General features: G+C 46.2%; 9 protein-coding genes across 10 annotated transcripts; 1 reads left to right on the forward strand and 8 right to left on the reverse strand.

Annotated features, from left to right (window-relative positions):
• Window positions 1–2662: 2662 nt before the first annotated feature.
• On the reverse strand, window positions 2663–4258 carry ONS95_001566 (uncharacterized protein; the record flags this gene model as incomplete). The annotated part of the gene is made up of 1 exon (XM_058494767.1): window positions 2663–4258. One exon carries the CDS (start codon window positions 4256–4258, stop codon window positions 2663–2665), a length of 1596 nt encoding a protein of 531 aa, XP_058355074.1.
• Window positions 4259–7105: 2847 nt separating this feature from the next.
• Window positions 7106–10761, forward strand: ONS95_001567 (uncharacterized protein). Of its 2 annotated transcripts, none has more exons than XM_058494768.1 (5): window positions 7106–7944; window positions 7991–8535; window positions 8580–9789; window positions 9839–10307; window positions 10369–10761. In XM_058494768.1, exons 1-5 carry the CDS (start codon window positions 7859–7861, stop codon window positions 10582–10584), a joined length of 2526 nt encoding a protein of 841 aa, XP_058355075.1. In that variant the 5' UTR covers window positions 7106–7858; the 3' UTR covers window positions 10585–10761. The 2 variants fall into 2 exon arrangements, with proteins under 2 accessions (XP_058355075.1, XP_058355076.1); XM_058494769.1 differs by having other exon boundaries at window positions 7462–7944; window positions 9839–10305.
• Window positions 10762–11357: 596 nt separating this feature from the next.
• On the reverse strand, window positions 11358–12521 carry ONS95_001568 (uncharacterized protein; the record flags this gene model as incomplete). The annotated part of the gene is made up of 1 exon (XM_058494770.1): window positions 11358–12521. The coding sequence occupies one exon, from the start codon at window positions 12519–12521 to the stop codon at window positions 11358–11360; it is 1164 nt and encodes a 387-aa protein (XP_058355077.1).
• A 645-nt stretch (window positions 12522–13166) lies between these two features.
• ONS95_001569 (uncharacterized protein) lies at window positions 13167–14187 on the reverse strand (the record flags this gene model as incomplete). Its single annotated transcript, XM_058494771.1, has 2 exons — window positions 13167–13955; window positions 14014–14187. 2 exons carry the CDS (start codon window positions 14185–14187, stop codon window positions 13167–13169), a joined length of 963 nt encoding a protein of 320 aa, XP_058355078.1.
• A 45-nt stretch (window positions 14188–14232) lies between these two features.
• ONS95_001570 (uncharacterized protein) lies at window positions 14233–15888 on the reverse strand (the record flags this gene model as incomplete). The annotated part of the gene is made up of 4 exons (XM_058494772.1): window positions 14233–14272; window positions 14358–15052; window positions 15106–15448; window positions 15509–15888. 4 exons carry the CDS (start codon window positions 15886–15888, stop codon window positions 14233–14235), a joined length of 1458 nt encoding a protein of 485 aa, XP_058355079.1.
• A 227-nt stretch (window positions 15889–16115) lies between these two features.
• On the reverse strand, window positions 16116–18024 carry ONS95_001571 (uncharacterized protein; the record flags this gene model as incomplete). The annotated part of the gene is made up of 5 exons (XM_058494773.1): window positions 16116–16392; window positions 16445–16924; window positions 17020–17335; window positions 17390–17935; window positions 17985–18024. 5 exons carry the CDS (start codon window positions 18022–18024, stop codon window positions 16116–16118), a joined length of 1659 nt encoding a protein of 552 aa, XP_058355080.1.
• A 2111-nt stretch (window positions 18025–20135) lies between these two features.
• Window positions 20136–20985, reverse strand: ONS95_001572 (uncharacterized protein; the record flags this gene model as incomplete). The annotated part of the gene is made up of 3 exons (XM_058494774.1): window positions 20136–20385; window positions 20455–20735; window positions 20788–20985. The coding sequence occupies 3 exons, from the start codon at window positions 20983–20985 to the stop codon at window positions 20136–20138; spliced, it is 729 nt and encodes a 242-aa protein (XP_058355081.1).
• Window positions 20986–21392: 407 nt separating this feature from the next.
• ONS95_001573 (uncharacterized protein) lies at window positions 21393–22397 on the reverse strand (the record flags this gene model as incomplete). The annotated part of the gene is made up of 1 exon (XM_058494775.1): window positions 21393–22397. One exon carries the CDS (start codon window positions 22395–22397, stop codon window positions 21393–21395), a length of 1005 nt encoding a protein of 334 aa, XP_058355082.1.
• Window positions 22398–22734: 337 nt separating this feature from the next.
• On the reverse strand, window positions 22735–24596 carry ONS95_001574 (uncharacterized protein). The gene is made up of 3 exons (XM_058494776.1): window positions 24391–24596; window positions 23412–24265; window positions 22735–23362 (listed from the first exon to the last, which is right to left on the reverse strand). Exons 1-3 carry the CDS (start codon window positions 24548–24550, stop codon window positions 23030–23032), a joined length of 1347 nt encoding a protein of 448 aa, XP_058355083.1. The 5' UTR covers window positions 24551–24596; the 3' UTR covers window positions 22735–23029.
• Between the last annotated feature and the right edge of the window lie 1155 nt (window positions 24597–25751).

Genomic DNA, 25751 nt, shown 5'->3' on the forward strand with positions numbered 1-25751 from the left:
AATAAAACTATTGTATTTTAAAAGTCTATTACTAGTAATCTTATTATTATATAAATCATATATTATATTTAATAGGTCTATATATAAGATATATAACTCTATAATACTTAAATAAGTAAGGTAAAAAACCTTTAATTATCTTAATTAATTATTTCAAGAACTTTTGATTTATTATATATAAACAGATAAAGCTTTATAAAAGTGAAAGTCCGAGTCTTAATTATAATATATTGTCACGGACCACCTGGGAGCCTGAGGTTCCCTAGGCGGGAAGGGGCTAGGAGACTATAGGCTCAGGGAGACACCTGCTCCTAGAAGAAGTCTTCTAGGAGGTAAGGGCTCCTAGGAGAACTCCTCCCCAGGATTTCATAACACCACGGTAGCTACACATATCATGTAATCTAAGTACCACGGTTAGGGACGCGGGTTCTAGCGACTAATGTCACATGATGGATCCCCAGATCCCCGGATCCTATGGCAAGGGAAGGGATCCAGGGATCCACGGATCCATACCGAAGGGATCCAGGAGAACGAGGGTTCTATATAAGACTGGCATATCTGCTATTAGATAGGAGCTTCGTGCTTAACTTCAAATAGTATTCCGATACTTAGTAACTATCTTCCTATCTACGTGATACACCTACCTCTCGATCATCAGAGATCAATTACAGCCTTCTGTATTTATAACAAGTAAATACCGGACCGTTACATATATTATTATATTTAATAAGCTATAAGAATTTCTTAAAAAAATAAATAGTTAAAATAAGTGTTTTATACCTTAGATTCCTCGAATATCTAAAATAAAATAATTTAAATTAAAAATATAAAACATCAGTAAAAAATTCTGACGCCGAGTGCACGTGCCACCCGCCATTTTCGCCGTTTTCGCTAAATAGTCGCTTTTTACGCTTAAGGCGCCTTAAAATATAAGAGGCCGTCGTACGTCGGCCTTAAATAATAAAAGGCCGCCTTATACGCCCTAGGCGCCCTTTATAAGACCCACTTTTATATATAAGCTAGACCTAATTAGGAAAGATATAAAATTTTTAATTAGAATTAAAAATTAAAAGTTAAGTTTATTTTTAGATTTTAAACTAACTAAAAATAGTTAGACTAGCGTAGATTTTAACTGAGAATTTAAAAAGACCTGCACTTTCTACGTATATCCTTAAAACTAGTCTCGCTAAGCCTTTAACGCTATGAATATCCATGTAAAGGTAGTGGTAACTACTTCTTTACTATACCCGATTAGGAAGAGTCTAGAGCTCGGCAAAGCTCGGTAAGACTCGGTAGAGCTCGGTTAACTCTGAAGGGGTTTACCGACAGTTACCCACTTAGTTATACGCAAAGGGAAATAGCTCTACGCTACTATGGGAGTTTACGTCAAGTTTTACGTCAAGTGTAATTAGGCCTAATCGGGAATAGCCCGGGGAATTTGTCTATATAGGCTCGAGCGCCCTCCACGGAATCGAGGGCTCCTCAGCTTGATATTCGCGCTAATAGAGAGGTTATCACCTGATCCGTGGTTATTTCGCTCACGTGCTAGCTAACGCTAAACCGTGCTATTAAAATCCACGCTAAAAAATCACTAATAAGCTTATAATTCGATTCGGGTAAATTCTATGCAGGGGTGAGTCGCCGCCTTGCCTAATCGGGCGATATAAGCCTAATAATACCCCCTTATAAGATATACCCTTATAAGTACTCTTAATATCTCTAATATTCTTAGTATTCTTAGTATTATTAAGACTTCTACTCAGCTTACTAATATACCTTATATAATAATAATAAAATTCGGACCCACTTTTATTTTATACGCTAGTCTTAATTAGGCTTATAAGCACCTATAGCGCCTTAGTCGCCTTATGCGCCTACGTCGTCAATTTAAATTACTATATATAGCTATAGGGGTCGCTAGCTGTCAAATTAATCGACATGCAACTTAGGCTGAAATGGCGAAAATGGCGCCTACGGCGGTCAGCCGGCGGCTACCTGGAGCCAGATCTTTTTGCTGATAAAGGTAAAAGAAAGTTTAAATAAAAGAATAATAATAAAAACTAAAATTAAAAAAACTAAAAGCAAAGACTCTTACTCTATTATATTTAATAATAAAAAGATATAATTATATAATAAAAATAACTTAGACTTAATAATATAAACTTTAGAACTTGAAAACTATTAATTTCAAGTTAGAGAGTTTAAATATAAAATCTTTAAGTAAAATTATACAAGATTTAATAATATAAAAAGGGATTTCTTTTTATATTAATATAATAAAAAAAATTCTATAGTTAAACTTCAAATCAGAGGTTTATTACTTTTAATCTGTAAGTAGTATAAGATAAATTACTTAAAATAAAAAATTTAAACAAAAAAATAAAAAGATTTTAAGAAAAATTTAGATAAAGAAATAAGTTTAAATTATTACTTATAACTTTTTAATATACTATTTAAAAATAAATAAGCTTTTTATATTAAGATATTAATATTTTTAAAGTAAAAAACCTTAGCTTTAATAGTAGATTTAAGATATAAAAATCCAGATGAAAGTACTTCTAATTTCTTTGAATTTTAGTACGTAAAAAGTCTTACATAGAATACTTTTGAGTAAGTTACAACTAGTTTAATTTTTAGTAAGTCTAAGGTTATAGACCTATTATTATATCCTTTTGATGGAGATTCTTATTTCGTACAATTCCTGCTCGAAAACAATAGTCCGTTCCACTTCGGCTTCCACTGCATGGTGTCTCAATAAAAGTTGACTCTTGGAATCAGGCAGTGCTCTGATCTGCGTACCCGTCGACACGATCTCACTCACGATATCAAATGGTTCGTACGTCCGAGTGCCACGGTCCTCATACTCGACCAAGTTGGTGATTATGCCCTTCGTCGGGTCTAGGTCAATTCTCAAAACAAATCCTCTTCCCTGAGCGTTGGTAAATGCAATTTCCATGCAAGAATAATCCTCAAAATCCGACGATGAGAAGGCGAAGACTCGCCGATCGACGTTCCACAACGATGATGGGAAAGTACCACTGATCCTGTAAAAACAGTCTCTCATCTCCAGTAAACTCAACCACACCTGTGTCGTATCTTTGTCTTCCAAATGAGTCGGCTTGGAATGTCGCAACAGAAATATCGTACTCAAGGTTGCGTTTTCCGCCTCTTCAAACGAAACGGTCTGAACATCTGGCGATCTGCGTCGATATATATCACTTGATTCATTGAGACGAGTGACGGGGATCGCATAATATCGCTGTGATAAGCCGTATTTCATACACCCAATCACGGCGAGATAGTTCTCACGATGACCTCCTTGCCGGATAAGTGGCATCTGAGCACGAATGCCACGCCCAGTAATCGATAGCGGTTCAGTATATCCTGGTAGCTCGCACAGATCCACCCTGCCATAGCTAAATCCCGATGGATGAGGAGCCAGAAAGCCAACCATGTCATTCCTGAAATCCGTCCCAATACCACTCCAGGCGAAAATCGAATGGTCCTCCGTTCTCCTCATGATCTCTTCTTGCAGTCGACCGAAAGCTCGAACTTGTCCTTCTCCGTAAAGAAGTGGCATGTTGATGTTGAATATTCCCAAGAGGCAATAGGCGATGTCTTCAGGCCGGGTAGTTTCCCGACTAGCTGCCCAAGCCATTCTATGGGCCACGCTGAGTACTGATAGATCCGGGATAAAGAGGCCGTATTCGTCGATACCTGTTACCAACGAAATTGGTGTTTTGAGACTATTTTTACTACCGATGTATTCCCAATGCGCGTTGAAAAATTGCATGTTTCGCGGTGCAAGCAGTTCCTGTAAGCACCATCCTCGCGTAAACCAGCGAGCTCTCTCGAAAGATATCTTGGCATCAAGATTCTGCAGATCAACAGTCTGGCTAGGTAAGAAGTCTTTTTCCACACAATGCACATCGAAAAGATAAGCGTAGCAAACTGCAGACTGTCGGTACCACTGGTACATGGAGTTAATTGCTTCTGATAGCTCGGCACTGCTTTGCTGGTCGATGCAGCAGGTGTCAATCCATACCCATTCCAAACCGCATTCGAGTGCTTTAGTACAGCATGTCTCAACTTTCTTGTAGGCTTTTTTCGTGGCCAGTTGCTCGCGAGAGAGCTCGGCGAGGTCTTTGAACCTTACTTCGTTGTCGCCCCAGGTGTGGGATAGAATGGCGTATTCGGGGACAGTCCGTTCGTCATTAAAGTTTGTGAGTGTGAAGCTGGTTGCGTTGAGAAGTCTCATGTTGCTCCTTTTGAAGATTCATTAGTCTTTTGGTGGAAGATTAATGAAGTTGTCGTTGCTACTTTGCCATGAGGCTGGCGTATATATATGCAGCTGAGCATTGTGGCGGTGCAGATCAGCTGGCTTGACTGGGTACGCCCTGTTTCTGGGGAAAAAAAAAGGCTGAATGGTTGTGTCACATCAGAATAGTTGACAGTCGCGTGCAGCTTGTGACGACCAAGGGATGGGGATTTGATGACATGATTTGTGTTTTACAACGATCTTTGTATGAGTAGATGATATTCTATGTACAGTTACGTATACATTCTCGCTTAATCCGAAGCACCTCACTTGAAGGAAAAAGAAGGATCTGGATGGCCTATACTAACTGGCTCACAGGGACAGAAAAGCAGCTTAAACATCTTGCTCTCGAAATATCACTATTGATTTAGGCACTGAAATCTGGTTGCGCTATTGCTGCCTAATCGTGGGCAAGGCTGTCAACAAGGTTGAATCGTGGTGCATCGCGCATACGAAGTACAGCCTTGCAGCAATCACGGGGACTACTGCATGGATAGAGCCCTGTCTCTAGTTAGATTGTGGTTAACTAAACTGCAGCCTCGTCTTCATTTCTTGCTATTCTACAACCATTCCAAGAATTGTTCAGCCCATAGCTTGAAATAATCTGGATTAATCCATCTAGAATTGATAAGGCTACCTGCAACCTGAGTTTCCGGGGCCTCACAATGAGCTTCATTCGCTCTTTGAACTCCTCAATGCAACGGTTCTAGACTTTTGCGATAGCCCAGTTACCAACTTATCGGCAGCGCTAGGTATTTTGCGGGCAGCGGAACTCGAGGGTTGAACATCGTATCGTGGACGCTTTGAAGGTGATTCATCGTCGACGGTATCGTCCTGGCGACTGCGTTTACGGATCTGCTTTTCGGATCTTTGTTCTTCACTGGGTTGGGCAGTAACGTCGCAGCGGGACTCTCCATGCACTGTGTTTGAGTCGTTCCCGGCCACCTTTGCTCCCTCCAATTCCATCTCGATCACGGGGATCTGCTGCAAAATCCAATGAATTAGAACACCACGGCGCTTCGCATCTTCCTTGGCCTCCTGTAAACTCTTTTTATAGTATCCGTCCTTACATCTTTGAGAGAGCTGTGCCTTCCTGTAGAATTCTGCGATGAGATTGTTTCGTCGAGTCATCGATTCGAGCGACTTGGCCGCCCTGTCTAGTCGAGTTTGGGCTCTTGCTAACTGTCGTTGAGGCTCTCTCTGGGGGAGATTGGATCGACGTGAAACAGTGATAAGATGCTGTGCCGATAGAACGGCTGCTTCCGCGGATGCTACAGCCTTCTCGGTCAGTTGCGTTCCGCACACATGCTGAAATACAGAGGCCATATTGCGAATAACCTCCTCCGTCTCATGAGGTTTTAGGACCTGCGAGTCCACGAGCTTCTTCCAAGCCGCATCATATTTTGGCTGGAGACGCTTGACAATTCTGGCATCTTTGTCGTAATGCCAGTGCTCAAAATCAAGGAACTCGATCCATGTCGTCAGTTTGTCCTGTCGCTCTGGGTCTTTGTTAAGTTCAACTAGTCGCGTGAATCCATGCCTAGCGAGACTACGCTTCACATTATCGATATATATATATGATAGCACTGTTCCTCTCGATGCGTTTTTTGATATTTGCGAAACTCGCGCCATGTCCCCATCTGACGTTGGAACACCTTCCACTTATTCTCGCCTCCCCAATATAATAGTATCTCACGGTATTGAGAATCCTCTAGAACGTCGCGACCAAGGCTGACCGGATGCGAGGGCCGCCCCCCTTCGCGGACAAGGGTGTCATGGAAATCTGTCTCTGACTTTAGGTCATAACAGCAGGATTCTTCCTCGTCCCATTCCATAGTCGATTCTCGAGTCGATTCTCGACTGCCGCGAAGGCGCCAGTCGGCGATCTCCGACACAGGAAGAATGCAAAGTCCAAGAGAAGCTTGTCTATCCGCGGATACATGCTGAAGGCGTGCTGTAAGGTCGTTGAGATTGATGGGGTGGAACTGTGCCTTATTGCCACGCTCATGTGCTAGCATTCTACCGCAAGACTATTAGAGAGCTGAGAGAATATATAGATTGAATCCTTACCGTAATCTCTGGGCGAAACTTTCGTCTTTCATAGGCTCCTCGGGGTCTTCCACGTCAACTTCCCTACGTGAACATTAGCAACTGTAAGAGAGCAGCATACTGCTCGGGACAACGCGGACTGACCCTTCATTGGCATCTAGGTGTTCGTTAAGTTCTGCATCGGTATAAGCAGCGAGATCGCGAGTGAATAATTTTGGAGGCAGGGGAGGAGAGAAGGTCATTATTGGAACTACAATGTTCATTTTGTCCAAGCCAGTGAGACGAGCCGTAACGGGTGAGAGATGGTGACGATGATCAAGTTGGTCATTGCAGCGTCGGAAAGTTGACGAGAGATGTATTCAAAGTCGTGTTTCTATTTTGGTTGTACTTTGAGACTTGACGCTTTGTTCTTGTCAAGCTTCCATGTTCAGCTGCCATGGTCTTTGTACTAAGAGTAGGTATGCTGTGGCTGAGCCATCATCGTGCATGGTGTGGCTTGTTAAGGTCCTTTGTATCTGGAGCATCTGGACACGATTGGCTGGCTGGTAAGGCTGAAGATGACAAGAATACCGCAGGGCCTTGGTCCTGGCGATAGCTCTTGGATGATGTTCGTGTGGACGATCTCCCGGTGTGGCTGATGAGGAGAGCAAAGAGTTGAGATGAAAACATGAAGTCAAGGAGGTTAAGGCTTGGCACCGACCACCTCGGCTAAGAAACATCACAGCTGCCCTGTCTCACCCATGAACGTCCTCTAGGGTCTGTCACCTGCGATGAACAACCACACCCCCAGCACAGGTCCTTCTTCCTGGACATGATCCACTCTTCAAAGGAAGCAAAGATCCAGATGTAAGATACTCGAGTGTTCCTACCTGAGTTTGGCCATTTCGACCAAAGCAAAACCGCAGGCCCTTGGAACACGGCTTTTTTCATCATCATAAAACGCCGCCACATCGCTTCTTGACAAGATACCAGCCACTCTATCAAGCGCAGAAAGGAAACAAACATCGCCATGCTCAAGCAAGACAAGATGGACAAGCGACATGGTCGTTCTTGTCCAGAGACTGGACAGCGCTGGAAATAGCACATGATCACGTGTCCCAGGCTAATTGTGCACGGTGCGTGAGATAAGCCGCCTATTGGCCACCAGCGTCTTGGACGAAAGTGGTCATTTGCCTGCCGATACCAGTGCCAATGTGACTACCACAGGAAGGAAATCGGTCTTCTTGGGGCAGGTACCAATGAGGACTGATGCAGTCATGCAGAACCTCTTTTCTTCTTTCCTATCAGCTACGATCCTTTCAACATGTTCTCCCATTACTGCACCGCCTTTGCTGTGCTCTTGGTCCACTCGCTTAGGTTGCCAGCTTGAGTCCTAACAAGTCCGGTCGACCACCAAGTGGATATAAGTTACGAGGTTTCTCTGTCTATATGACATAGACGTAGGAAAACCCCTTGAGCACTGCGTCTTTCATTTCAACTCTTTCTTTCAGAATGTTACGACTTGCCCTTGTTTTCCCGCTGCTGGCTGTCACTACTCATGCTCAAACGACCGATTACAGCCAATATGTTAATGTTTTGTGAGTTTTCAATGCCTCCAGTTTGGCACTCCTCTGACGTACCTAGCACGGGAACCGAAGGTGGGGGAAATAATTTCCCAGGTGTTGCTCGGCCATTTGGAATGGTGAAGCTGGGACCTGATCTTCTTGTCACTGGTGTCGATTCCTACAGTGGTTACCTTCCCAATGGCAACTTCTCTGGGTTTTCAATGATGCACGAGCAGGGAACTGGTGGGGCTCCCAAGTATGGAACAGTTGCTCAACTGCCTTTAGTGGGAAACATCAGCAACCCTCTTTCCAGTATTACTGTAGGAAGAGCAGCAACTGATGAAGGATCTGTTGGCTACTACAGAGCTCAGACCAGTGATCGCGTGATTGTCGAGCTTGCGGCTACATCCCGTGCGGGCATGTATCAGTATACATTTCCATCATCTGGCCCAGGTAACAACATCTTGATCGATGTCAGTCATGTGGTCCCCTCTTTCAGAGGCCAAGGACTTGGTCAGGGATACGCTGGCGGCCATTTCACCATCAAGCCAGACGGGCACTATGAGGCTTCTGGTATCTACAACAATGGATGGAACCGGTCCCCAAACTGGACAATCTACTCATGTGAGTATTTATATTTTGAAAGCGTGACTTAGCTGACAGTAAAGGCGGTTACTTCAACGTTACACCTTCCGCGGCAAACGTCTTTTCGGGCACTGCAGCAGGAGGAAGTGTGGTCCAACCCTCAGGCTCGGTCAACTCATCATCCTCCACTGACTACGTTGGTGGCCTGTTCACCTTCGATACTTTGATCGTCTCATCTCGAGTAGGCATTTCCTGGATCTCAAATGAGAAGGCATGCCAGAATCTGAACGACCAGATCCCAGAAGGGACGCCGTTCTCAACAGTCGTTCAAGACACCAAAACGGTCTGGGATACCGAGATTCTCTCCAAGATCACGACAACCACCACCAACACCACGAACCTAAACCTGTTGTATACATCTCTCTATTTCATGAATCTTCTACCGACGAACCAGACTGGCGAGAACCCTGGTTGGACATCATCTGAGCCATACTACCAAGACGTTTTCACATTCTGGGATACCTTCCGCTGCTCGACAGCGCTGATGCAGGTCATCACTCCTGTCGCATATGAAGAATATATTCGAGCCATGATCGATATCTACAGATTTGACGGATACATGCCAGATGGTCGATCTTCTAATTACAATGGTAGAACTCAGGGTGGTTCGAATGCCGACAACGTTTTAGCGGATGCATACGTGAAAGGAATTCGTGGCCAGGTAAACTGGAACGACGGATATGCCGCGATGGTCAAGGACGCTGAAGTCACGCCTCCAAACACCAACCCTCCCGACCCCATGGCTCCAGATTCGTCTACCAAAGAAGGTAGAGGAGCTCTTCCAGACTGGTTGAAACACGGTTTCATTACACCAACCTACAGTAGAGCCGCATCTCGGGCCGTCGAATACGCCTACAATGACTTCGCACTCTATCAAGTTGCGAAAGGTCTTGGAAAAACCGAAGATGCAGCCAAATACCTCAACCGGTCTCGAAACTGGAGAAATCATTGGAATCCAGATGCCACATCTCTGGGCTTCTCTGGTTTTGTCGTCCCCAGAAACTTGACCTCATTCATCTCTGTCGATGCTCTCAATGCTGGAGGGTACTGGGGAGACCCATACTACCAAGCTAGCGCCTGGGGATATTCTTGGGCTGACGTTCATGACTTTGGAAAGATCGTCAGTTTGATGGGTGGTCCCGATACTGTGCTTCGCCGTCTCGAAACAATGTTCACAGTCGGTGCCAATCCCAGTAATCCTAATGGCATCATTCATGATGCGACAAACGAGCCGTGAGTCTCCCTCTCCCATACTCTCAAATACCTTGGCTGACCTTCTCAGAACTTTCAACGTCCCTTATCTCTTCAACTACATCAATCCCCAAGACCGCTCCGTCTTTCAAGCCCGTGGCGTCGCCAAACGCAACTACAACACAGGTGTCCGTGGTCTCCCAGGAAACAGCGATGCCGGCGCCATGCAGACCTGGCTTCTCTGGAATATGATTGGTCTCTATCCCATCACTGGGCAAACCACATTCCTCATCCATTCTCCGTGGTACGAGTCCATGACTATCGATCTCGGCACGGGCAAGATCTTGAAAGTGACGAGTACCGGTGGTGATGGCAATGGGGATTCGAATATCTACGTGCAGAGTTTGAAGGTTAATGGGCAGGTCTGGACCACGAATTGGCTTACTTGGGATGATGTCTTTGCGAATGGGGGGACGATGGAGTACGTTCTGGGTGCTGAACCGGTTCAATGGGCGACTGGGCCGGTGCCACCGAGTCCCGGGACAGAACTTCAATCTTGTGTGAATACCCCAAATCCAAGCCCAACGTTGTAAACGCGCTTGCTAATTCATTTCTCCACAGAATGGCGACAACTGCCTGCGCAACCTCCGAGACAATAAATACAAAGCACAAGCCTCCTCATTCTGCGCCACCTATCTAGCACGCACCATCTCAGCAGTGACTGCGATTCCTACTTTTGTAGGGAACTGTGGACAGCAGCCGAGTAAGGTTAGTTCGGCTTGTAGCTGTTTGATGACTGGGACTGCGGCTTTGACGACGCAGGCTGCTGCGGCTTGAGGGATAATAGTGATAGGGAAGTTGAGGGTGAATGAGGGTAGACAGCAGCAAACTACTGGAATCTGGAGTCGTCTCAAGGACGACTGCTTGGCATCCAGGACTTGGAGTGGTGAGGGTTGGAGGGATGCTCCTGAGATTGGGAGTTCTGCGCGACATTATAAAATAAGACTATAAATATTGAAATTTAGTTCCTATTGAGATTTCTACGACCCGGTGTCATCCCAGCCAGCTTGTCGAAAATTCTCCACAGCCTCAGCTGATGGAGCTGAACTTTATTAAGCGAGGAGTGGGGTAAACAGTCACCTTTAATATTTAACATGGGCCCAACCAGAATTCTCAACAATGATCAGTTTTACATAACCAATTAACAGCTAATCGTACAAGATCTCAACTAGCATTAGCAACCATATGGTCGATCAGTTTATTCAGACTTGTCAACTGTCTGCGGCATTAGCGTCGATAACATGGTGGCCAGGTTCAAATTGACACATTGACGCGTGCATTATGTTGGGGTGTTACGAAAAATAATTTATTTTTCTATTCTCGGCTCAGTAGTTGAGGACGGCAGGAGGAAATAAATAAGTAGGTAGGCAAACGCTGGGAGTCTATCTCAATAAGAGAAATGATGCAGGTCGACCTTCCAAGACCCTGGGGTTTTGCAGGCTGCAGAATGGCTCATAAAATCAACTGGGCAACCTGGACTTAGAGATGCTCTGGGGACTTAAGTCGTGGAGATAAAATCTTACCTCTTCTACAAGGTAGAGGTGATGGGATCAGCGGAATTGAACCCTCCCGCCAGGAGAGAACTCACGATCGCGTTCGCGTTCGAGTTCGCGTTCAGATTCTGGTTGACTTGCAGCTTCCCCCTCCCCAGGAGTATATCTATAAGCTGCAAGAAGGGGCTGTTCTTCTCCGGGATCGGGGTTCGTTTCTGCGCTTCCAAACAAAGTATGATATTGATCTCGAAGCCTGTTGAGAGCAGCCCGGGCTTCTGCAGCGGAGAAGGGGATACGTTCTCTTCTGACTGGGGGATCTGTTTCTGGGACGGAGGTTGGAGCTAGAGCTGGATTCCCAGTTGGTTGAGTTTGCTGAAGATGCAGCGCTTCGGGGGTTGTACGGGGGAGCTGTTCACCTCTGAAACCGATGTTTGTTTCTGTGGCGGAGGTTGGAGCTGGATTTTGAGTTGGCAGAGCTTGTTGAGTCTGATTAGCATGTACAGCATGCTGGGCCTCAACGGTATCCTGAGATGTATCGTCCTCAACGCGGTCAGCAACAGGCCCAGACGGAAGATTAAAGATCACAACTAGCGACTGACCATCAGGTTGCAGAGAATCCCCCTCAACCTCAGTATTGCCATTGTCATCCTCAAGCGTGTTTGAGCTTGAATTTGTATAGCTATTGCTATTTCCATCTCCAAGCATAGCAGCAGTAGTATTCATGACCACACCCTCATCTCCAGATCCAATCACAGGAGCCCTCAACCGCGCACCCTCCCATTCAGGCAACATCTCCTCCCTCAACGCCCTTTCCAACATCTGACTCATTCTGTCCAACCCTTCCCTCTCCAACTTCCATTGCTCCACTCTCCTCACCGCTCTCTCCAACTCTCCTCTCCAACTGCTGTCCATCGGTCTCCAAGGATCCTGCACGGTTTCGTGGCCAGGATATCTCGGCGGCATGGGTCCACCGGGTTCAGGCATCACGCCGTCGCAGTACCGGAGCATAACACCGTCGGGAGAAAGATCAATGCATGAGTCGCACCGGTGGTGTGGGCATCGTTGGGGCTGGGCCCGGATGTTGTACTGGTGGGTACGGTTGTCGCACCGTTCGGGGAGGCCGGGGATGTCCAAGTCTGCGAACCAGTTGATGTCGGAGTCGATGATGGGGTTGATGGCGAAGTTGCATTTGCAGCATTGCCAGGCTGCAATTTCGAGCATGGTCACAAGTGGTATTGATTCGATACGTGGGATTTTTAGATTTTGGGATGAAGTAAAAGTATTTTTGTGTGGGTGCTGGTGAGTATAAATAGACATGTTTACCTTGTTTATGAACAATATATTATTTTTGGCTGGACTGTTTAGCCGAGAAGAATGGCATCGATCATGACTGGATAAAGCTTTGTAGATGGCTCTGCTTTGTTAGTTAATAGAGCAGACAGGACAAAGTAGCTTTGGTATTTGACTTGATGTGAAAGTAAACAAAGACTCGACACGTGCACCTTGACAAGGGTGGACGACATTAAGTTAGATTTCTGAAATCAAGCAGTCTAATCTAGCAAGTTTATCAGTCTATCCTTTCTACATATGTCTACTAGGTCCAAGTCTATCGATTGAATTAAAAACGAAAGAAATTAATGACGTATCGTCTATTCCAATCAAACATCCAAATTGACACCGAATGCCAACCCCACAATGTCCAATCCATTTCAACAAAAGAAAATTGGGGTGCCAAGTAAGACAAAATAAAATCCCTCTCCTATCATCAAGCTTTCTTCTCCTTCTCCGCCCTAACCTTCTTCGGCATCCTCGCTAACCAGTAAATAAACAGCGCCGCTCCAACATTAAACGCAATATACGCCCAAATTATCCCGAGGTTCCTCCACGCATCCTTGAAATCGACAGATATAGATTCCAGATAGGAGTCGTGCTCGTAGCAGAACAATACCTACAATCGGCCGTCGCATTTGTATCAAGCAGACTCCCACTTGTCGCTTCAACAAATGCGCCAAGGTATTGTCCACAGGTTGCACCGGGTGGAGGCTGCATGAGGAGGTACTCATTCGCAGCGCACTTGATTTCGGCGTTCGCGATGGACGTGGATAGCATGCCCGAGACGAAGTACGTAAAAGGTGAAACTCTGTACATGAATATCCAGAACCCAGGCAAGGAGTCTTTGGTGGCCAGTACACCACAGAAGATCAGGCAGAGTGAGAACATGAGATTGGCAATACTGCCACCTTCTTCCGCTTGTTGAATACCCGCGATAACCATCGTCGAAAACGTCGACGTGAAGGTAAGATAAGCCAGCAAGAATAGAAACAGGAGCGCACCCCTCTCGATAGTGGTATCCGTCTCTTTGGCGAACTTGTCGAGTCCGATGGGGTAGTACCATGCTACGAACATGATTACGGAGAGAATTATATTCCATGGGATCTCGACAAGCATGTTAGAGAGAATGAATGCTTTCCAAGAGTATGCCTTGGATGGTCGTTCTCGTGCTTCGTATAGGGATCTTTGGACGACGAAATTGGGCATAATTTGCTGCGCGAGTTGACCGAAGAGGGTGAAGAGCATGAAGAGGGCGAAGGTCTGGTTCTGCAGACCTTGGATAGTGTGCTTTGCGTCGAAGAAAGAAAACCCGATGAAGAGTGCCTGTATTTACGTCAATATCGCCGATTAATTCTCAAAGCACAGAGGATATCATGCTTACCGAGAAGATACAGAGTGTTGCTTTGGAGTAAATGTATGATGGTGTGCGCCAGTACTGCTCAAAAACTCGTTTATTGACTTCCCAGAACTGAGTGCTGAATGGGGCAGCGAACTCTCCGAAACTTGCTGAATCCGAGTTGATTGCTTGACTTCTACTCGGTAGCTCTTCTTTCATTGTAGCTAGTTCTTGTTTGACTTGAGCGTATTCAGGACTGGAGTGCTAAGTTTCTGGCCAAGTTTCTGGCCAGTCGATCTCGGTGCTGATAAACGTGTTAGTCTTGCAGTACAAACATTGAATAACTTCGTCCGACTGGCTCGGATCTTGAATGGGGTAAAGAGTCTTACCTGGATCCCGGAGCGGCACCAATGATTTCCAACATCCATTCAGCTGGGTTCGCTGCAGGTGGGCATTGCGGCGCACCATTTCGCTCAAAATAATCCTGCAAGGTCTTCGAGTTCGTCCCGATGTCGCCAAAATACACCGTCTTTCCGCCCTTAGCGAGGAACAGTAATCGATCAAAGTGTTGAAAAAGCATAGCCGAAGGCTGATGGATGGTGCAAAGAATGGCCTGGCCGCTGTTCTTCAGTTTCTCCATTAAGTCACAGATAATCCACGATGTTTGACTGTCAAGACCTGAGGTTGGCTCATCGAGGAACAAAAGAAGTTGAGGTTTAGCTGCAAGTTCGACTCCGATTGTAAGACATTTTCTCTGCTCGACGTTCAGTCCTTCGCCAGGAACTCCAACGATAGCGTCAGCGTAGAGTTCCATGTCCAAGAGCTCGATCACTTCGTCGACGTAGCGGAGCTTCTCCTGTTTTGGTACGTCTCGAGGCTGCCGTAATAGAGCGCTGAAGTTGAGAGCTTTCCGGACTGTTGATGTTGACAGATGAAGGTCTTGTTGTTGGACGTAGCCTGTTTTGCGCTGGAATGAATCATCCCGCTGTTGACCATCGACGAAAATGCCACCAGATATCACACCCATTGTTATCCGACTGGCAAGAACATCAAGCAGGGTGGTCTTTCCTGCACCAGAGACTCCCTAGATGACGTCGTCAGTTTACAATTGACATCATACGAGAATTGGATGCGTACCATGAGAGCTGTCAAGGTTCCAGGCTTGACCCAGCCATCGACTTGGTCCAAAATCCGACGTTCCTCGCTTTTGATCTTTATGTCATAGCACACGTCTTCCCAGTGAAAAATAGCTGTCTGTTTAGCAACCTTTGGCCCCTGGTTGACTTCCGCATCACTCTGTTTCTTGAAAAGGGTCAATGTAGATTCCTCGTCAGTTGACTTGGCAGCTGCACTCTTCGGGATTGCGCCACGACGGAACAGGAGAACCTCTCCCTTGGACTTTTTCTCGGTGATATATTCAGTCGCAAGAAGATAAGTTGCCCCCAGACCAATCATGTAAGCGAAAAGAATGCCGATATTTCTAGAATTAGAGTCAGCTACTTGCGGCACTGGCAAACCCCCAAACGAGAGCGATACGTACCGCCATTTATGGGAGCGGAAATAATGATACGAGGATTCAATGAAGTCATCTCCCACCACGAAAGGAAGTCCAGGACGAGATCCAACAGCCGAGCAGACCCTTTGCTCACCAGTAATCTGATCGTAAGCCCCACCAAAAGGAACGTACTGCGAACACGGGAAGTTTCGGTTGCTGAACTCATTCACCATCATGCTCTCGAATGCGTAAGACAGAGGATCCAGATAGAAAATCCATTCAGACCAACCCAGGATATAAGGTTTTGGTAGTGAAAATTCAGAGTAGATCATGAGAGCCACGATGATGAGTGATCCAGGGGCGATGGCCTGGGCGAGCGTGCGAGAGCTAGCAGCTATTGTTCGGAAAAGCATAGACATGACCATTGTGATGAGGAACGTAGTCAGTACGAAGAAGAAAAAAGGACCTGCTTCGCGTCGTAGATTCGTCATGAAATACAGTGGGACGTTGAATGTAAAAGCATTCAAGATCTTGTAAGGCATGTCAGTCAACATGGAGGCGAACGCTTCGGCTGAGGGATGATAAAGTGCGTAGCGAGCATGTTTTTCAACAATACCTCGCTGGGCGTACAATGTGAGCATCTGGATTCAGATTAGCCAAGCTTCATCATCATGGTCTCATAAATTTCTCTTATTTCCAAGGAACTTGCGATGGCGTTAATCAGGGTTGCAAAAAAGAGTAGAGATCCTCGAGAGAAGAAGCTTGAGCTGTCATTCGACAGATTGTAGAATTTACTTCCAACCACGACCGACATGATGAAGTTGCTGATGAGCTGTGTGAGAGTAAGACTAGGATCTCCCTTCAGTCTACGAAAGCCACGCCACAGGCACAGTTTGACCTGCTGAACGTAGTCCAGAGTATTGGTTCGTCTGATCTGTCAGCGCAGCACGTTGACAAGAGCGTTGAGGAGAATGTGCTTACTGTCTCTTGGACTGTTCGGCCTTTCTTGAAAGCTGGAACTTTTCGAGGTACTCGCCTCCAACAGGATAGTGCCGATTGTATTCATCGATCTCTCGCAGAAGTTGCGCACGTTCAGGGCTTGCTTTCCAGATTGCCGAGAATTCCAGGGCGGTCTTTGGCACTTTGTGTTCCCAACCAGATCGAATAACAGTCTCAGCGGGACTTGTCATAGATGTCAAAAAGTCACCATCTGTTTGTCGGTCAGGGCACTGGAAACCCAGATTTTCGAAATATCTCTTTCCGTCCTTCGTTGACCCGAAACATATCTGATGGCCATCGTAGAGGACTGTCACTTTATCGAAGATCTCGTATGCGGCTTGAGGTGCTTGGTAAATGGCAACACAAGCAGTAGCTCCCATGAGGTCGGTCGATTGGCATAAAGTCTTACAGAACTCAATCGCGTTGGCTGAATCAAGTCCACGCGTGCTGTTATCCCAGCATCTGAAGAGATTACAGTCAGCGCTGAATCGTGTAGGTTTCCCGGAATTGGAACTTCGCCTCAAAGTACGGAAGATAATAACCAGCAGGAAACTTACTGCAGTGGAGCTCCACTAAGTGCAGCTTCAGCGATACTGACCCTCTTTCGCTGACCTCCGCTCACTCCGCGAGTAAAATCGTCGCCGACACGAGTGTTGATTGTGTCGCGGATTGCAAACATTGCCATCATTACGTCTCTCATGTGAACTGCATAGGTCCATCTATCAACGCCTCCTGGAATGACTCGTGGCGCTCGAGCCAGTGCTGCAAAGGTGAGGGTGTCACCAACACTGAGCATAGGGAAATGAACATCGACCTCGGCAGTGTAGATTGCTTCACCTCGAAATTGAGATTTCATGTCTTTGGCACTGATACCTAGCGAAAATTAACGACGATGGACGACAAGACAAAGCCCTCTGATCATTGTACCTTGGTAATTCAACTCCGATCCATCGGCAACATAGATACCATGAATTTCTCCTGCGATTGTCTTGAGAAGTGTCGAGCAGCCTGAACCTGGAGGTCCCAGAACAACAAGCATCTCCCCACTCTTCACCAATCCATCAAAATCGCGCAGAATTTCGATTTTGCGCAGGTTTTCAGTTCGGGTCAACTTTCGAACCAGTCCTGTGACCTCCAGCCAAACGTTACCGACACTTTTCTGATAGTCTGTCAGATTGCCGAAGCCATGAACATTAAGGTTGCGAAAAGATATCCCAGCCGTTCTGTTTGGATGTGTCTCGGGATCTCTAGACTTCAATTGGAGTAACGCCTCAGCCCACGCCCGCGGTTGGAAGTTCTCAGAGTTTGCATCTAATTTTGAACCAGGAGGTGCGTTGAATGGATTATCATGAATTCGGGATTTATCTTGGACTTTCGACTGAGCGGTAAGCTTTCTTGCAAGAGCTGTGATCTCAGCATCTCGTTCTGCTTCATCAGCTTCATCTTGAACGAATGAAACAGTTTTGTCGAGCGCTGTGAAAGTAATCAGGCGAGTTTCTGCGAGAAAGCCAGTGTGACTGACCTGTAATCGTCTCTTCAGATATATTCCCCCGCTCAGACATGTTATTTTAGCCCTAAAAGGTCGGTCCGCTGCGTGGACTTTTGACGCTGTGGACGCGAATCCAAAGAAACTTTGGCGAGCCCCTGTTGTCGCGAAGTCCGATGGAAGACACTTTGCCAGAATTTGAGCAAATCAGATGAGATGAGCAAATTATCATGGGAAGAACTTGCTAAACAACTTCTTTATACAGTGCTTCTCAGAGACACATCTTACAAACTCCTACGCGCACTGCAGATCGGTTACTGCAGATCGAAGATACAACCCTTCGGTGACGGGACAAAGTCGAAGGTCTTCCAGTCTCCCCCAAAAAGACGGGCATTGTACCGACCGACATCGAAATTCCAGCAGGGTCTCTAGATACGGGTCCGTCCGTTCGCAATCTTGATTTTGCAATCACGACAAGGCTCGTCCGTATTTGACCCACGCCGACTTGCCAAGATTCTCTGGGCTGCTCGTTGCCGGGGAAGAGTTGCACCGTGAGCAACTTTTTGATGGTGTATTAGATACCGGTCCGGCCGGTCTCATGGCTCGGATTAGTGAACTGCATTCTTTGCAGAAGTCATGAACTATAGGCTCGTTGGGCCATAGAGATTTACAAGTGATGTAACATGATTTGTAAGTGGATGATGTCCCTCAAAGGGCTGTTCTTTGGCGATTTCGAGGCATGCTCAGTAGCTGAGATAAGATAGTCTCTTATCACCAAGTAATTATGCCATCCATACCTCCGTATTCGTTAGACCTTGGGGACCTAAACAAAAGATAATCGTTGAAATCTTGGAGGGTTGATCTGATGCATGCACTATAGCTGAACGAAGTACCGTGGCGTCGATGTACCAGCAGCTCTCAAGCTCCAAACTTCGCAAATGTAAGGCTCAAAGAACAACTTAAGACTGTTCCTCCTTTCTCGAAGGAAAATGATTCAATGCAAGCAGTTTCCTAATGGCCACAGTTACCCCGAATAGTTCAATGTCGGCAGAAGTACGGCCAGCGACCCACATCGGAAGCGGCCCAACAGCTTCGCCGCCTTGCGTGGGTGTCGTAACCACAGGCAAAGATTAAAAAAAACATGTTCGATAAGCTTTTGAGATCATTTGCTACCCATAAAGTAAGGTTTAAATATTGTCACTGGCATCGATTTAGATTTACCATCAACTCTGTATCAACATCAGTCGTAACCTCAGGCATGACTCGCTCACACTGCCTAATTGCTGGACAAATCCCAAACAGTGAAAATCAACTGAGTGACAATCTCAGTTCGATGTTGGAATAACGCGTTGATTTTAGAGCTGTTAACAGGTATTAATGTGCACTTGTCTCGTGGATAGTGGCTTGTCAGGGATGTAAGCGAGCATTGCTAGTTTGTCAACAAATGCAGTTCAAGCCGAGATTCATTGATCAAGCGATGATAGGCGGTATCACTATTGCGAGTGTACGAGTCGAGAAAATGCAATGCCCCATAATCAGGTATCAATTCGTGTTGCGATTTTGCGCTTCACGTCCTAGATGCAGAAAAGCCCCCTGAGCCGAGCTGGATTTAAGAGGTGGGCGCGAAAGGCAGACCGGTGTTAAAACTAGAAGACTTGTAAATACTGCAGATGCTCCCCAATAACCAAACCGAACAAACAAGATGAAGAGAAATACATACAAAGGTATCTCAGCAGGGTAAGAATAGAGCGAAACATTTGCAATGCTATCTCACTGCTATTGTCAGGGCCACTCAGAAACGCGTAAGCGAATGACATGAAAGATAGGCAAAAATGAGGATGACGCCTCTCATGGGAGGCTGCCTGATCCATGGACGACCACTCTCCGTCACGATATTACCCTTCATACACAAGCAACTGCTTCCGATGAATTTTAAGCGGAGATTCCCAGCACGATGTCTCAGTGGATTGGGACGCTTTGAATGATGAGTATTGGAGTTAGAATCAAAATTAGAGGCTCGTCTACGACCAGTGCGCTTCACCATCCATTCATCAATTCTGCCACACAGACATGTAGATTGGAGTGACGAGTTCATCTCTCAGAAGACGGTTCTAACTTCAGTTTGCTTTCTCTCCTGGACCAGCTACGCCGACCATCGTGCTTCGACCCTGATACAACTCATGCCATTCACTCGTCCCAATGACATGCTAATTGGGTAAGCTTATTGGGAGCCAAAGCACCACGGCCAACATCATGGAGTCGTGCTATGAAAACTGCCACTTGGAGATCAAGTGCAGTTGGACTTGCTAGACCCCACAGCCACGGTCCACTTCCCGGGTCGTAGGAAATTGCTATCTTCTTGACGAAAGCTTGGGCATTTTGAACCTGGGTCTGGATCTCAGCATCAGCTACTCCTCTAACTTTTTCATTTTGCACGCTTGAATTGTCAGCTCGTAAAACACAGCTCGTATAACACTCAACATAACAAGGTGGGAAGGTATCTCACATCTTCAGCTTGAATTCCAAAGCTTTGCGATACTTTTCTGAAATCCCTGGATCCGCAATCTTCTTCTCTACAGCTGCTTCTTGAGCTTTTGCTGAAGCGGGCCTGTTGCCGAAAGATAAAGAAAAGTAGTTGATCGCATGCAATTCCTTGAGGAGCTCGATGATCTCATTCTTGTGATCCGAAGGGAGGAGACTGAGGTAGTTGTCGGCGATGAAATAGGTGATGTCCAGACTGTCTGATATGGTGTTCGGTAGTTTAGAAAGATGTGTGAGGACTGGGACCTAACAATTTGAAAGGGTTAGAGTGTCACATTGGCAATCGTGGGGTACGGACTTGTCCTTTGGGATTTATTTCCGTCAAGTACGCTTCTTCAAGTTGTTCGAATTTGAGAATGTCGATTTCCTTCTGTTCTACAGTGATAGAAGAGTCGTCGTCTTTGGGTTGACCTTTGAAAGCTAAGGTCAGCTGGACCATCTGGGAACAGATGGACCATTTGCTGTAGTAGAGAGTGTATGGTGCTGGAGATGCCATACTGAGTTGAACCGTGGGTCCTAATATTTGATGTTTAGCTGTATGAAATTTCCCAGCAGATTCAGGGACACTTATTATTGTAGAAATTTGGTGAGATGAACAAATGTAGTAAGCTGAGTAATAAAATCGAACATCACGTACAACAACCCTCCAGGTCACGGTGTCATGCACGTGATAAATATCACAAATTCCTTCATCTTGTCTCTATTTCGCAAGGTTAAATCAGACTCGGGGAACTCTACAGCTCCAGCAACTCTGTGTTTTCGGTCTTGAAACGGATATCAGACCTGGAAGAAGCTGATCTCTACCTCGAGTCCCCCTTCGACATTGGAATTCTCCAGGGATCTCACGGATTGCTCTTCATCCCACGCCGTATCTTCCATAATCTACGGTCCATCTCTGAGCCTTCATTTCTCTTCCAGACTTTCCCAGAAATTCACAATAAGCTCTTCACTCTCCTTCGTCTTCTCACCTACAACACCATGTCCCACACCCTCAACAACCTTCACTTCCCCCCTCCATCCCAATGCCTGCAACTCCCCGATCATGTAGCCTTTCTCAAAGAACGCATCTGTTTCTCCCAGCAAGACCAAAGTATCCATCCCACTCTCCGCTACAAGCCGATACGTCTCATGCATATCGTAGAGCCCACCATACCGATACAGGCTCACCAAACTCGCCACATGGCCTTCATGATTTTCCTTCTCCCAAACTTGCACAGCGTTCCGAGGAATGGCATCTAATCCTTCCACTTTCAACTTTCGCTGCCAATCATCTTCAATCGGTCCAGGACCGAGGAAATCGTAGATCCGCTTTGCGCTCAGACTTTCCCAGCCCCATCCCCAGCCACCAAACTCAATAAATCGTGTCCAGGCACTTTGATTTGATCTCCTGAGTAGACCGGCTGGTGCAATCAATACGAGGGATTGAACAACTGAGGCATGGAACTGGGTAAATGACGCAGCAGTGATGCCTCCGAATGAGAACCCGACGAAATGTGCACGTGACCAATGAAGATGTGAGAGGAGGCTGAGGATCTGAGTGTGGAACAGGCCCGGTGTATGAGTCTCTAGAGGCGTAGATGAGAGTCCATGGCCCCAGATATCGTAGATTAAGACTGTGGTTGGGGTAGATGAGGCAGCGAGGAGAGTCGCCAGGGGTAGGAGACCGATGGCTGGGGTTCCAACACCGTGGATCAGCACAACTTTCCGGGGAGGCGAGCTGGAAGGCGAGGGATGAGATGGTTTAATGATGTAATATGTTGTTGTTCCATGATATGTACTTAAAGACTGGGCTGGGGTTAGCACGCCTCCGAATTGTGTCTCGAAGGATGAGGATGGGGGTGCTGGGATTGAAGTTTTGCTTTTGAGGCGGAAGAGATGAGGAAGAGCTGGGACATTATATAACGACATTGTGATACAAGGCACGACAACGATTAAGTTCAAGGCAACAAGCGAGACCAGAGGTCTTGCAATACTTGAGTTTATGTGAAGTAGTCATCTTTTGACTTTGGTCGATTAGTAATAATCTGGGGCACAATTTTGATGGTGTTAAAAAGTGGAACCAAGGACGAAAGCTTATTTCTAACAAGCCTAATGGGAATCGGTCTTCTCATTGCTTACGTCAATTGCAGATATGCGAAATGACATGAGGCTTAACTTTTGGATGGAAACGCTAAACTTTGAAGTTTGGATAATTAAAAGCTATCCTGTGGAAGTACATAGCCAAGACCCGCCCCCCCTCCCCTCACCCCGCCGACCAACCAGGCAATCCAAACTTCCCAGGTCCACCAATTCATACACATTACCATGGAACAACGCATTATATAAATGGCAAAGATCAAGAAACCAGTAAAATATGACAACATTTCTCCGTCCGTCTACATCTCGACCATCCAGCCCCCCACCCCTTATTTCTTCAAATCCGTCCCGAATATCCAGATGCCCGCTAACTCAGCAATATGTATGTCCTCCAGGCTCTAAATACCAATGTTGTACATCCAACCCATTTTCCTGTACCCAGGACCGAACTCCACTCAAGTAAATCAAGGATTAGACTTGACCCAATGCGCTGTCTTGCACTTCTTGTTCGCAATGAAGTTTTGGATCCGACCCAGATGCCAACCAGCAACGAATTTCTCTTTCCCGAATTCCGCAGGCCTGACTCGACCCACTCGGAAGTAATGCGCTATGTCGCACTTGTCACCATGGTGGGTATATTGATAACAAAATCTGTCGACCTCGCAGGCATCCTTACAGTCGTCGAAAGTCGCGGCATCGAGACGTCTGGTAACTTCCTCAATGTTGTTCCAGTCTTCATGCTTGTCCATAAAACCGTCCTTGACATATTCATACACATCCTTGTACAAAAGTGGTTGCTTTGAAAGATTAGCGAGGTACTTCGATTATGGTTGTAGAACTGCTCACCAATCCCTGCGTTTTGTTCTTCCAATCCTTGTGCCAACGCCAAAAATCATCCAATTCAGACTCTCCAATGTGATGAAACGAGATAACAGGTTCACACCAGTGGTCGTCTCCGTATGGGCTTGTTGCTGCGATTTCTCCATTAAACATTGGCCAGTACCCTTTCATGCCAATCCCCCTGTCATTCAAAGCCAGAGCCACTGCCAGATCGCCACAGCATATATCGGTCACGTTTACGCCATATTGACTGTATAATGGTGTGCCAAGAGTATGCGCGTCGGGCTTGTTCAGTGCCTCCAATGCGCCGTATGAAAGAACGTACGCACTACCTCCGTGCGCGAACTCTATGAGTGGTTTTCTCCAGACTGGGCTCCCCATGTACAGTTTCTCCCTATAATCCAGATGTCCCAAAAGCTCGAACAGATTATCCCACTCCACCCAAGTGTCCGTATCAATGAACAGAAACCATTTCTTTCGATCTTCCTTCTTCATGTACTGTTGAGCATTCCATAGCTTGCGCTTAATCGGGAGGTTCTTGTATCTATCCAACTCCCATCCATTCAATGTTCTTGTATCCTTCCCTTCTGCCTTGAGCGCCTGCTGCTGGTCGTATAAATTAAATGCGGGATATGATGCCCGTTCCTCGGCTGGGATATCCTTCAACACATCGTGGACATGGTAAAACCCAACATCCTCTTCGAGATCAGATAAGAGAAGGAGATTTTGCATTGGAACTTCGGTAAGCATTGTCGCTAATTGCGTTGTAAGACGACCAAGGGGTTCCGAGCCGCCAGTTTTGACGATGATTTGCACATCGCGGGCAACTGCTGCACGCGCAGACTTACTCGTCTCGTTGACTTTCACATAGTCAGCACAAGCTTTTCATATCAAAAACTTTCGCGAGGTACCCTGCTTCAGAAGATGTCTCTCGAGTCGGAGATCTTGAGACATTGGGGGAAAAGGGGTAACGAATTACACGTACAAGGGGAAACACCATAAGATGACTGCCAACTCCATTTATGATACCCGCGTCCGCCAAAGTCAGATAAAGAAACTCCATTTAATGAATACACCAGGAGAAACACAATGGCAGCGAAAGCAACGGCCCTCAATGGCCTGCGAGAAATGCTTCGTGGAATCATGATGCTCACATCACAGCTGAAAAAAAAGCCGAGGAGCGGGCCAGATTAGAATCTAGAAGCATATGAATACGAAAAAGGGTTGAAGGCTGCGCCGTCAAGCTGACATAAGAAAATTGGCATCCCAGACCACTTTAAGGTTAGCGGGTGATGTGCAAGCCCAGGTAATCTACGTTAACCTTAAATGTCGGTCCGCCCGACGATCCCGCAACCTTGACGACCAGAGTGTTGGGTCTGTTGGTTTGAGAACTTGTGCCACACTGGACCAATTCGTCGGTTATGTTGGTTATATTGGTTATGCTTCCAAAACGAAAAGACTTGTGTAAACTGTTATCATAAGTTTCAAGAAAAAGGAAATAATATCGGTATCCAAACATGGAGCGCACCTCGGTGCAATGGCAACATGTTCTTCCAACGAATTTCGCAATATGAAGGCAGTTGGCAAGTGAACTCGTTTTTGTATAAATCTTGCATTATTTCAATCGTTAGTAATTATCCAACCACACGGACCACGAAGTTCTGCAGCGAATTGCCAAGCATGATCAAAGTGGCGTTTTTCTCCTTCCCCTAAACGCATGTTCGCGAAGTGTTACCAACAGAAGTCATTGACACCTGAAGTCCAGTGCTGTATCACTGCACCAGGTCTGGAGTGTAGGCCGATTTTTATTATTACAATCGGAACATTTAGATGAAGAAAATTGCGTCATCCCATCAACCCGTCTGGCTCGAAATAGGTTTTCAGACCTCGGAGTCGGCTAGATATTTAAAAAAAGTAAGAGACACCGTAATCAAATACATCCAGATGGCAATCCCCGTCCTCCTATTCTGATTAATGTTTGTACTGGCATGTGGCGCCGTTGAAAGAGATGGTTATTGAAAGACTGTCGGTTACTGACTGATGCTCAGGCTGCACTCGCTAAAATTACAGCTCGCTTGCAATCTCGGGAGGACTTGTTTACTTCCTAGGTGGTGGGCAAGCCATCCATGAGGAGCGAAGTTGATTCTCCTAGATACCACAATCCTGTACAGGTTATCGCGCAAAGTTATGAGAAGTTGGATATATTGTACTCATCAAGATAGGATGCGGGTTCTCAGGGGTGAGAATTGGAAGGTTGATCAAATAGGGCGCGGGGTAGTAAGGCACTCATTGGAAGTAAGAGCTACCCAAGGATCGGAAATGAGGCTCTGGATTCCGTTCTCTCTG

Source organism: Cadophora gregata (assembly GCF_030347475.1).
Source record: "Cadophora gregata isolate MNR1 chromosome Unknown scaffold_10, whole genome shotgun sequence".
NCBI classification, from domain to species: Eukaryota; Fungi; Ascomycota; class Leotiomycetes; order Helotiales; family Ploettnerulaceae; genus Cadophora; species Cadophora gregata.